The following is a 12,697-nucleotide window of genomic DNA, read 5'->3' as shown; positions in this document are numbered from 1 at the left end:
TGCCCTGTGCTTCCATAAGCCCCACTCAGCGGATCATGGGTAGACCCGTTCCTCACCTTGCATTTTTCCTGCAGGAATCGCTGTGACAACAGGCGGTGTGACGGAATCCACCAGGTTTGCCGGATCACCCATCCCTCCAGTATGAGAGCTTGACTTAACTTAAGTGAAAAGAGCGGCTTTTAGTCCCCGCCTTTGCTTCTTCCTTTGTGTTTCTATCTGGCCCTTCCCTCCTGACTTGTTTTCTTTGAGGTCCGTCAGTAAGTTACTCTTGTTGTGCACCTGGTATGGATGCAGAGGTCATTCACAGCTATTTATAGTGCTGTTAAACCAGCTGGCCCTGACATACAGACAGAGAAAGGAACACAGTCACTGTCCTCCACAGCCTGGAACAAAGTGGAGGGAGAGTCAATGGAAATTTGCTCCCAAGTGGAGACAAAAACTTATTAAAAAGCCAAAAATCTTCGAAATCTTATGTTACAGCAATATCCATGAAACATTGTGTGGAATAAACTACTACTGTCTGTGGATTAACCTCCTACTTGAGCAACAATCAAACCCTTACCGAGTGAGTCATTGGACCATTGGAGTCATCTGCACACTCCGGGTCTAAATTTGGCTATAAATAACTATTAAAAACTGCCAAAGTAATTATCATTATCAAAGTTACAAATTTAATAAAAATGTCCAAGTTGGGGCACCCCCTGATTATCAGGAATTAATAGCCAAACTGCTTCCAGTCTCCGTCAGTTATTGTTCCATTAATACAGCAAGCTCTACACACACACACTATATAAAACCCTAGAATTTAAAAAGGAGTTGCACCATGTGTCTGCAGTGACTATGAGAAATAAGAGCAATAATCTCTTTACTGAAAATTCAGTTTGTAAGGTATATGCTTTTAATCTGCAGACCACCACCTCCAGACTCAGAGGTGAGGTCAGATGGACCATGTATGCCACAGAAAATGAGTAGAACCGGTCCAGTTAACTTGTAGGTGCGTTTTCTCTGTTCATCGAACTTGCTGAACTCAGCATGCTCTCAGACAGAGGTTGCGTCTGGGCAGAGAAAACTGGTTTAGGATATATCAATTTAAATACAGTCTACTTTGATGCGTTTTGCTTTGCTTATGGTGCTCAACTGTTTGAGTGAATTACGCCACTTAATCCTGATGCTACAAAATTTGTTTTAGGTTGTGCTTTAAAGTTGCGACAAATATTATTTCAATAAGTGATTTAAACACCAATGGTCCAGTAACATGAGCTTGCTCCGTTTTGTCCCTTGATCTCCTCTCACTAACCTGCATATAATATGTCTAATTAATTCAATTAAATTCAAAAATACTTTATTAATCCCAAAGGGAAATTAAATGATTAGTCCTTACATAATAAATAAATGTGCTAAAGTGTGCCTCCACTAGCTGCAACAGTTTTGCTAATGCTAAGAAGGTAGCCACTATTAGTTCTGTGTTTACTACACAGCTCGCTCTGTTCGTGCAATGATCGGCCATAGCACGCTGCCAGCATTCACACACACACATCAATTTTTGTATTAGTGGTACTTGACGTATATGTGGGAATTAGAGGGGTTGCTGAATAGCGCTGCAGTGCTACTGTCTTTGGGCGTTAGCTGAGCCGCTAAATGTGACATCATCACTCCTACAGTGCATCTGCCAAATTGTGAGTACATAGCCACTTTTCACCGCCATCTTGGTAATCCAGTAGTCTATTCAATTAGTCACTGTGAAGACTAGTTAACATAACATTTTATTATGCAAAATGTTAGCAATTTATAATTTAGCAAAAACAAAAAAATTATTTTCCCCTTCTGCTTTGCATTGTGAACTGGTTCAACACTAGTTGTTCTCAGTTAGCTTTCAGCGCTACTTTGGAATTATCCGCAATTGCTCTAAAACCTTGATTCTTAAATATAAATACTCACACTGAACTGCGATATCACTGCATAATTTTATTGGTTATTAGTTTAAGTTTCATTCTTATTTGTTCCTTTTCACCATTTTTTCCTTGAGTTAATAAATTCTTCTTATTTTGATTCTAACTTAGTACAGCTGAATGTTACTAGCCTAGTCAGAGTTTTTTTTGAATGAAACATTTTAACTAAACGTTAATAAATTCTTGTATTTTGGACAGAAGGTTGTTTATTCCTCTGCACCTGCATCACCTTACGGCACGGTAGCTGCACTGCTGCTAAAAATTATATATATAAAACTTTATTCTGAAGGTATGGCAGGTTTTATTTTGCGTGCCACGATCAATTACATGGAGCGGTAAACCTGCTTATAGCTGCAACATTTAGGACTACCTCATGCTTTGCACGTATATTTAGTACTTTGCATAGTTAATTTCAGCTTCACTATTTAACTGTCCATATTTCTTTTTTTTGCTCTTCATTGCATACATTTTTACTGATTTCCATTTATTTTAAGATTTGTATGTTATACTTAGTTTTCTTTTTACTTAAGTATTAGGTTTCTTAACCGGGATCTTAGTCTAAATTTCATACCTTAACATACATGTAAATGTGAGCTGATATGACGATAAAATTATGGTTCTTTATCATTGAGATCAAAGTAGCAAAAGAGTTTTTCTTCAGTCCTGAGCCAGCTTTTTTGTAAGTTTTGATGTAAATTCACAGCTACAGAAAAGTTTGAATAAAATGTGCTTTGAATAAAATCAATTTACATGAATTAAACATTCTAGCACTCGTTATAAATGTGGCTAGAGAAAAAAGAAAACGTGTAGTTCCTTTTTAAATTGAACCACCACAAAGTAAGCGAAGTCCTAAATAACACTCCTACTGTGACATCTGTAGTTGTGCTGGAACACATTTGGCAGAGCCAGAAAATCTGGTTCATGCAAGAAGATTCTGACAAATGTTTCCCTGAGCACCAATGAGCTTAAACAGGATGAGCACTTTAATGTCTGGATCAAATCAAACCAAACTGAAAATTCTAAGTACAGATTAAACCACAATTAATGTCAATGAATACAGACAAGAGTATAACAAGTTAAACACCCTAAAAGAACCAACTTATTTAAAGACCACTAATTCGATGCTCGAAGTATCCTGGCAAAACTAATGTATTAAGATTTAAAAAGTTATTTTGATTAACAAAAGCACAGACTTATATATGGGTGTGTCTCATTCAATGAAAATGTTCTGTAATAGCAAACTTCTTTCAGTTATTTAATTAAAAATATAAACTCACTTCTGGTAGTAATGTTTGCTTACAGCTAATAAAAAAAAACTAAATTCTAGCCATCTGTCATCTTAATCCCCTTGTTCTTGCAAGGTCAAAGGGGAACTGGTACCCAGGTACCCATCCCCAGCGGTCATGGGGTGAGAGGCAAGTCCATCACCGGGCAACACAGAGACATAAAGGACAAACCACCATGCACACACACACACACACACACACACACACACACACACACACACACCTAAGGGAAATTTTAGAGTAAACGATTAACCTTACAGTCATGGAAGGTTATGATCATCTTAGCTGGGCCTCCACCCACGGCATTCTGTAACTAACAGAAAATTAACTAATATTCAACATTTCAAGACATGACTGATATTGCATTCAAACTTCTTCTCACTTACTCACCTCTCTCCTTCTTCCCCTTCCTATCTGCTCCATACTTTGGTTTTTTTTTTTTTGTATTCCTGTTTAGAACAGGTTCTAGATACCATTGCCACGTCACATTCTGTGACTCTTCCAGTCTCTCTGTTACAACCTGGTGATGACAATCAGTGATACTCTAGGCTCAGTGGCCACTTCTGTCTGAGAACATCCTGGTTGAAGCCTCACAATGGTGAGGTTCTGTTGATCAGTCGTTAGGTGTTTTGGTCTCATGATGTCAAAATGTGATCAGTATAATGAGGACTGTTTAAATATCAATTCTGATTGGACCAGGACATTTATTGGTTGATTCATGGATCAAACACCTGTTGTGAATTTAGCCCTTTTTAAGCTCCTTTTTGGAGAATACGAAGTTGTGCAAAAAATGTATTGATCCAGCTGCCCTAACCCACCCCCGTCAGCAGCCGTTAATGTACCTACTTAGACAGCTAGTGTAACATTAAATGATTGACATCACTCAAGTCAACTTGATACTGCAAGGCAGTATTCAGTGTTAGCTGTAAAAGAAATGGTTGTAGTCCAAAGGATTCAGTTTGCTCATCTTTATGGGGAAAAATGTGACCAGCATAATACTGAACATTTTTCCAGTGCTGTCTAATAATTATCCCAAGTAAAATATGTATACAGAACACTTCGTGCAAAGAGCCTGCTATCCTGCGCCTTCACAAATGCAGACACACCAAACAGAAACAGCTGTGCCAAAACAGAAAACATTGCATAACATACCATTCTGTTCTTCTATGTCTTCCATATTATATTATTATTATTACTCCAGCCGTTAATTCACACACAAAGCTGCACTCGTGCCCTCACAGTCCTCTCCAAACAAATGGAGAACTTGCTTTTGAGACTCTTCTCTCTGTGACACCCTCTACGCATTGTTCAAGTCAAGCTACTCCTCTTAAGCCTTATGTAAGTGCTGCTGAGTTCCTAAACCCAGTTCTTCCCCTGCAGGCTTTTTACAAGCATGCATGCTCTTGCGTCCCACACTCACATGTATTTTGGAAACCTACTGACTACATTCCGGCTCTCCTTGTTTTGTACCCTTTGACACAAACTGGTGGCCCTTTTATTTTTTACCCGTTCGTTTTTAAAAAGTGGGGATCATCAGATTATCCACTTCGTGGGACTCCACACTGTCTATTACAAGTATTCCTTAGCAGAAACCCTGGCCGATTCAGTTTTAAAACACTGGAATCAGAAGTTGGAAAGTACATTCCAGTGATGGGAGGCTGGGACCTTGGCACACCAAAAGCAGTAAGAAACAAGTCCCATATCTGGGTTTGCTGGGAGAAGAACGAAAGTCCCCTAGTATTAGCTGAAAATAAAGGAAAACAGCTTAAAACATACACATTTCTACTGTCTGTTATGCCTTGTTTAAAATAATTCTTCATGAAGAATTATTTTAAACAACTAATTCTTCAAACTAACAGCATCACGTTATCACTAGAAACTCTTCAGTCTCCAGTAAAAGTTTATAAAGGGGCCTACTGTGATTTTCACTATTTGTTGTCCAAATTTCTAAGGATACAAACACGAAGTCTAGAGCTGCTAAAACACCTTAATTCAATAATGTTCTGAATACATCTCAACAGAATCAGCTTCCCAATAGTAGAAACAAGGCTGCAGAATTGGATTTAGACTTACTAAGTACAGTTTTCTTTAACTGCAGACACAATGCAGCTCCAAGTGAAAAACAAATGAACACAGCACCGCACTTCCATGCAAGGTCATATTCAGGTATTTGCATTTAGGGATTTCAGTGACACTATGCAAATTCAATGAAAAAAAGAAAAACTGAAAACACTGCATCACAAAGCAGTCCCAGAGGAACAGACAAGGCTGTTACCCTTCCATGTCTCCACAGTTCAGCAGCTCCCAGGATGGTGGACAGGGGAGGAGGAGTCCTGAGGGACAGCAATATAGACATGTAAGGACAAATAAGCTGAGAGCAGTGATCCTGGATCAATAATATACAGGTCCTTCTCAAAATATTAGCATATTGTGATAAAGTTCATTATTTTCCATAATGTCATGATGAAAATTTAACATTCATATATTTTAGATTCATTGCACACTAACTGAAATATTTCAGGTCTTTTATTGTCTTAATACGGATGATTTTGGCATACAGCTCATGAAAACCCAAAATTCCTATCTCACAAAATTAGCATATCATTAAAAGGGTCTCTAAACGAGCTATGAACCTAATCATCTGAATCAACGAGTTAACTCTAAACACCTGCAAAAGATTCCTGAGGCCTTTAAAACTCCCAGCCTGGTTCATCACTCAAAACCCCAATCATGGGTAAGACTGCCGACCTGACTGCTGTCCAGAAGGCCACTATTGACACCCTCAAGCAAGAGGGTAAGACACAGAAATAAATTTCTGAACGAATAGGCTGTTCCCAGAGTGCTGTATCAAGGCACCTCAGTGGGAAGTCTGTGGGAAGGAAAAAGTGTGGCAGAAAACGCTGCACAACGAGAAGAGGTGACCGGACCCTGAGGAAGATTGTGGAGAAGGGCCGATTCCAGACCTTGGGGGACCTGCGGAAGCAGTTGGCTGAGTCTGGAGTAGAAACATCCAGAGCCACCGTGCACAGGCGTGTGCAGGAAATGGGCTACAGGTGCCGCATTCCCCAGGTCAAGCCACTTTTGAACCAGAAGCGCCTGACCTGGGCTACAGAGAAGCAGCACTGGACTGTTGCTAAGTGGTCAAAAGTACTTTTTTTCGGATGAAAGCAAATTCTGCATGTCATTCGGAAATCAAGGTGCCAGAGTCTGGAAGAAGACTGGGGAGAAGGAAATGCCAACATGCCAGAAGTCCAGTGTCAAGTACCCACAGTCAGTGATGGTCTGGGGTGCCGTGTCAGCTGCTGGTGTTGGTCCACTGTGTTTTATCAAGGGCAGGGTCAATGCAGCTAGCTATCAGGAGATTTTGGAGCACTTCATGCTTCCATCTGCTGAAAAGCTTTATGGAGATGAAGATTTCATTTTTCAGCACGACCTGGCACCTGCTCACAGTGCCAAAACCACTGGTAAATGGTTTACTGACCATGGTATCACTGTGCTCAATTGGCCAGCCAACTCTCCTGACCTGAACCCCACAGAGAATCTGTGGGATATTGTGAAGAGAATGTTGAGAGACTCAAGACCCAACACTCTGGATGAGCTAAAGGCCGCTATCGAAGCATCCTGGGCCTCCATAAGACCTCAGCAGTGCCACAGGCTGATTGCCTCCATGCCACGCCGCACTGAAGCAGTCATTTCTGCAAAAGGATTCCCAACCAAGTATTGAGTGCATAACTGTACATGATTATTTGAAGGTTGACGTTTTTTGTATTAAAAACACTCTTCTTTATTGGTCGGATGAAATATGCTAATTTTGTGAGATAGGAATTTTGGGTTTTCATGAACTGTATGCCACAATCATCCGAATTAAGACAATAAAAGACCTGAAATATTTCAGTTAATGTGCAATGACTCTAAAATATATGAATGTTAAATTTTCATCATTACATTATGGAAAATAATGAACTTTATCACAATATGCTAATATTTTGAGAAGGACCTGTACAGCTCCAGATTTAAATTCACTCATTAATGGCATTAATTTGGGGCCTTTAATGATGCAGTTGATCTGTCCTCTTTTCAGAGAGGAATAATTATATAACTTCAGCAGATTATAAAAACAACACTTGGGTACGTATGTTTGAATTGGCTAGGGATTATCTGTGTTCCACACATGGTCAATCAGCAAACTTCTGGCATAATTCCGCCTTGATGTTTGACCGCTCTTTATCAGAAATGGTCAAGTTCATTTAAACTGGTCAATTTCCTGACACTGACTTTGCTTTGAACTAGTTAGCCCATACATATTCATAAGGTTAAGGTTGGGAGCAACACAAAAAGCTTTACTTTCCCCTTTCCACTGCCCATTCCTGTTGGACCTCCCAGCTTGGTCCTAAACATGCCAACCAATCTGACTCAAACTGTTCCCAGATAAAAGGAAACTGATTAGAAGGTTCAACTACAACAGAGAAATCACCAACCGTCCAACCGATTACAAACTGGAAGATGGTGGAGAGCCAAGGTCACTTTCCACAGTGAAGTGATTTTAACATCAGCATTGGACATAAAGTTCTGAACAAGAACACCTTCAAGCTCAACTGAAATTTGCGACTGCCCACAGGAACTAGCCCAATGCTTGTAAGATCAGAAACAGTGAGAGCTTTGGCCACAATGACAAAACATGTCTAAAACATTTTTTAAAAGTGTACCCACTGTCAAGCATGGTGGTGGCAGCAGTATGCTGATGACCCATTTTGCTTTCTCAATGAGGAATTCCTTAACATTTTGCTTGGACACAGCTGGGTGTTCCAACAGGACAATGATCCCCTCTGGTATGCCCCCTTCCTTATTGATGCTGGAAATATTTGGACTACCTATAACACCAGATCTCTGCCAGGAAACTAATTCCACCATTTCTGATAAGAAAAGTGGTCAAATGTCAGCATGTGGTTTCCCTGCACTTTTCAAATGGACATTTGATCAAATATTAGTAGAGATGTATTTATAGATGGATATTTACCCTGTTTGGATAAGGAAAAAAAAAATACACAGTAGACTAAGTCTTGTGCAACCAGCCTTGGTTTGATAATGTAGAAGTTGTGATATTACTCTACCCTGAAGAGAAAAGAAAAAGTTCAATAAATCATTTAGGAGCCTATGGTGGCTGTATGTTCATTTCTGAATATAAACTGTTTAATCACCTAATATACTAGTCACAAAGAAAGCCCTAAAGCATTCTGAGAGTCCAGTGATCAGACATTCAAACACCTGGCAAACAGGTCACTGTTTGCACTCCACGGTTTGGTAAGCTGAGGTATTTGACGAGCCACTGCCAGGGTTTCATCATATAACACAACTGAAGTAATGCTGACAAAGTGCACATTACAGTCCATCAGATCAATTAACTCAAACACTCCTTTTACTGTTCAATCACTCAGCAAGAAGCTTGAGAACTTCACTGATTTGGAGTTTGGAGTTGGATCTTCAAACCTAACCAAGAAATTTGGCCTCCTCAGGAAAGGGTGAAGTTGCACTCAATAAGAAAATGTGGGAAAACTGTTTGTCAACTCAACAACTCAGGAGTTATTGGGAATTCTGACATGGTCTTCATCATTTCTTACCGTCATGCAACAACATTAAAGACTTACTGCAGCATTAGTTCCCTGTGCAGCTGTGCCTGACGCTAGAGGAGACGTAATTCTACAACTGATTCAGTGCTGATTGGTTACTGGACCACGGGACCACCCGCAGGATGGTATACTGTCGCACAGTTGATAGACACTGAGAAAAGTCGGTGTGTGACCCAGAGTTTCCGAGGAGAGACGCAAGAGGCCTCCATGCTGCAGAGAGCAGGAGGAGACCGGCGTCATCTGTGCGTGAGAAGCGGCGTCCCACAGTAATCTCTGTCGCTGCAGCCGCCAACTAACCAACTAACCAACCAACCCAACCAACCCTCACAACTACCGAGCAGACCAAGGTAGAGCGGTGATCATTGAACACGCTGCTATTAAAACGCTTGACATAATATCCCAAGCAATTAAAGCATGTTTGAGCAAATCGTTTAACACCATAGAGCCAAAGCTAAGGAGCACTCATTCTGACGCAGCTGTGTTGACGTGTTAGCAGTGAGGTTGCGCTGAAACTGTTTACATGCGTGCAGAAATCTGCGGAGTAACCATTAAACACTCAGAACACAGCACGGTGACATCACTTGCAATGTCAGAGTATTCACTAGAGGGAAACTTGAAACCCAGCTACCAAACTTCCGCGGGCCTAGCTTTGATACCTGACGTTGAACGCATTAGAATAACACAATAAACAAGATTAGCAACAACGCACCTTTGGATTTTGTGCTTCCTTTTGCGTTTTTCTTTGAAGCCATGCTGAGTATATGAAAGAACTGAACCTGGATCAGTTTACCGCTGCAGTTCAAGCAGAGAAAAGAAATCAAAAATTGTTTGAGATCCGAGTTCTATGAACCAGGAGGACAAACCCATCCGCTGTATGCCTGGCAGCTCTCACAGCCAATAAAAAGTGGCGCCTACGGAAATAGGCGGGTCTAACAGATCTGGAAGCCAATAAGGTTTCGAGAAGCGTTGGGCTTATTCAACCGTGTGGATAGTCTTTATCTTTGTCCCGCCCCCCGTGTTCCCCTGGAACGTGGCAAGATGGTAGACCCAGTGGCGTGGCGTGGCGTGGCCTCTCCTCCCTGCTTTTGTGGCCTCACCGTTTAATATCGAAACCTCCTTAAACCAGCGGTTAAGAGATGCTTTGGTATTGCAGCCAAATTGATGATGGCTTCTAAACATTAGGTTATTTTTTCTGTCAAATATTAGCCATGATATTATTTTATTTAGTACATGATATTTTGGGGATAATGAATCAGAACGAAAATGTGGCAAATAATTACTATTACAATCATAAAAAAGTAAACATGTATACCTGTAAACAGTTACAAATCAAGTTTATTCCAGATGAATTTTTAAAATCTTTTAATGATCGACTGGTTCATCTATAGTCACCTAAAACACATCAGGGCCTCAAACAAACTTCAGATTCAGCTATAATGCAGACATTACTTTGGTACAAATCAGTCCACAATAAATGCAATTTCAAGGCAAACACATCCAGTTCCTATACAGAAATACAAACTAATGCAGTCTAATCATAAAGACAAATTAAAATTTTATGACATGCATTGCAGTTTAATCCTGGTGATAATAAAGTGCAGTCAAATTCAATTCATAATACAGTTATGGAAGCCCAGCTGATTGCATTCAGGCATTGACTCTCTCCTTCTGAACAACAAATTTGGGACAGTGAAAGAAACTCCCTTGTACCAGGAAGAAACCCCCAGGAGTGTCCATCTCAGTGCCAGTTGTTGCCCAGGTTTACCAGGGGGGCCAGGGTGGGGCCATTGTTTTTTCATGAGCGCACAGAAAAAAAGAATGAAACAAAATAACTGGGTAACATTTCCTTATTTCATATATTACTCTTTTCTTAATACGGCTGAAGTTAAAAGTGCAACACCTTAATTTTTAATTCATTGTTAAAGTAAAACTGTAAAGGTAAAAAATAAAATTGGTCCAAGGGACCAATCAGTTACGGTTTCTATCCCTGCACATATCTTCATATTAAACTGATTTAGTATTATGTCTTCAGTACAGGCCAAGACCAGGTCTTCAGGGGCACTGGCCCCTGTTGACCACTGTTTAGAACCTGGTCCATCTCCCACAACTGCTTGAGGGTTAAGAGAACAGAACAAAAACAGAAAAAAACATAGATGGTTCTGGAGTACTTTCTATGTTAAAGAAAACTGAGTGAGAGAGTTCATTGCAGTAGTTCTGGAATTAATTATTGCTGCAAGGGTACAGAGAAATAAATTAAAAAAAATTGACAAAACACAAATAGGAATCCCACATTTTTTATTAAAATACAGTCATAGTCACAAAGTTAGAATATGCATAGTTCATTTTTCAGACTAAAAGTACCTTTTGAAAAAACCTTAAAGCAGGAATTAAACATACTTCTTAGTTTAGCCCACAATTCTGTATTAAAGCGATGCTTTTTATTGGTCTGATGTAATAATGTAAAATGTCTCATTTTAAATGTCATGTTTTCATTAGTTGTTTAATTTAATTCAGTTAATTTATGCAGGACCACTTCACAACAAATGTTGTCTCAAGGCACTTTACTAAACTCCATTCAATCTAATCGTACTGACAGATTCAATTGTATACAATACAATTTGATCCTAGTTATCAAACAACGCAGTCAAGTTAATTTTATTAAAAGCTACCCTTGCCATTTACTCTCTACTTTTTTAGCAAAAAAAGTACTCTGGGATCTGTATTGTTTGTGTCTCTGCTCTGTTCTCTCAAACCCCCAGTCGGTCGTGGCAGATGTCTGCTCACACTGAGCCTGGTTCTGCTGGAGGTTTCTTCCTAATAAAGGGGAGTTTTCCTTTCCACAGTCGCCATATGCATGCTCAGTTTGAGGTATTGCTTCAATGTCAACGACACAATGCAAGCAACAGTCCACTGATACATGCTCATCCAGGAGGACTAAATGCTGCGATCTGCTGGATTTCAATATATAAAAAACTTGTAACCAATTAGAATAATAAACTGAAATTGACAGCATTGTTTGATAATCAATTGGAATGAATGTAATTGACTTGGAATCTCTCTGTATTATTGGATTGAACTAACCTTTTTGGGTTATTTTTTGTAAAATGTCTTGAGACGACATTTGTTGTGAATTTTCACTATATGAATCATTTCCTATTCCATTATGGCAAAGAGGTCTGATCAGGTCGTTTATTGTTCACTCTGTGAAAATGCTAGGAGTTGTAAAATTGATGCTGAATGAAGAATTATTTTGTGTGTACATCAATTCCAGAACATTTTCTTTCCCATCTTCCCTAATCTTTGTCCACTATCCGCGTTTGCAGATGCTTCTGTATTTTGCTCATTTTTTGGAAGCATATTTATTCAGATAATAAATTTCTATCCCTAGTAAGAAAAGTTGATCATTGTTACTAATGCTTAAACCCCTTACCTTCTTTGATGGGCTGAAATACTAAACAAAAAGTCTACTTGATTCTATTGTTTTGAGCATTCAGATGGATCTACACCTTTCTGCACAAAACTGATCATTTGCTTATCCTGCAGGCCCGTCCATTAGATGGTCCTATTACAGTCAGCCTTAGGGTGTGTGTTTTTGTTCTGTAACAAGAATGTGACTGTGTGTGTGTGTGTGTGTGTGTGTGTGTGTGTGTGTGTGTGTGTGTGTGTGTCCTTACCTACTGTTTGTACAATGAGATGTTTGGTATAACCTAATCATGAAAAAGAGAGGTGATCTAATCAGATTGACAGAATCTAATTTGTATGATGGGTGCCCAGAGGTTTGTGTAAGTCAGACCCTAAAATATTATTGTTTTGTAAGACAAAGTTCTAATTTCTA

General features: G+C 39.5%; 1 protein-coding gene across 4 annotated transcripts in view; it reads right to left on the bottom strand.

The window, feature by feature from the left end:
- LOC124869790 (aspartyl/asparaginyl beta-hydroxylase-like) overlaps nucleotides 1–9,743 on the bottom strand; it is a 42,004-nt gene extending 32,261 nt beyond the window's left edge. The window contains exon 1 of one of the 4 annotated variants that reach the window (XM_047367918.1): nucleotides 9,572–9,743. In XM_047367918.1, the coding sequence (XP_047223874.1) occupies nucleotides 9,572–9,614 (43 nt within the window). In that variant the 5' untranslated portion in view covers nucleotides 9,615–9,743. Of the gene's footprint in view, nucleotides 1–56; nucleotides 255–4,387; nucleotides 4,539–9,571 lie in introns of those variants that run through there. The other 3 variants (XM_047367920.1, XM_047367919.1, XM_047367917.1) reach the window with 3 other exon arrangements.
- Between the last annotated feature and the right edge of the window lie 2,954 nt (nucleotides 9,744–12,697).

The sequence above is a fragment of the Girardinichthys multiradiatus genome, chromosome 6 (genome assembly GCF_021462225.1).
Source record: "Girardinichthys multiradiatus isolate DD_20200921_A chromosome 6, DD_fGirMul_XY1, whole genome shotgun sequence".
Taxonomy (NCBI): Eukaryota; Metazoa; Chordata; class Actinopteri; order Cyprinodontiformes; family Goodeidae; genus Girardinichthys; species Girardinichthys multiradiatus.
The sequence above is the reverse complement of the archived record's forward strand: the minus strand, read 5'-3'. Positions and strand labels throughout refer to the sequence as shown.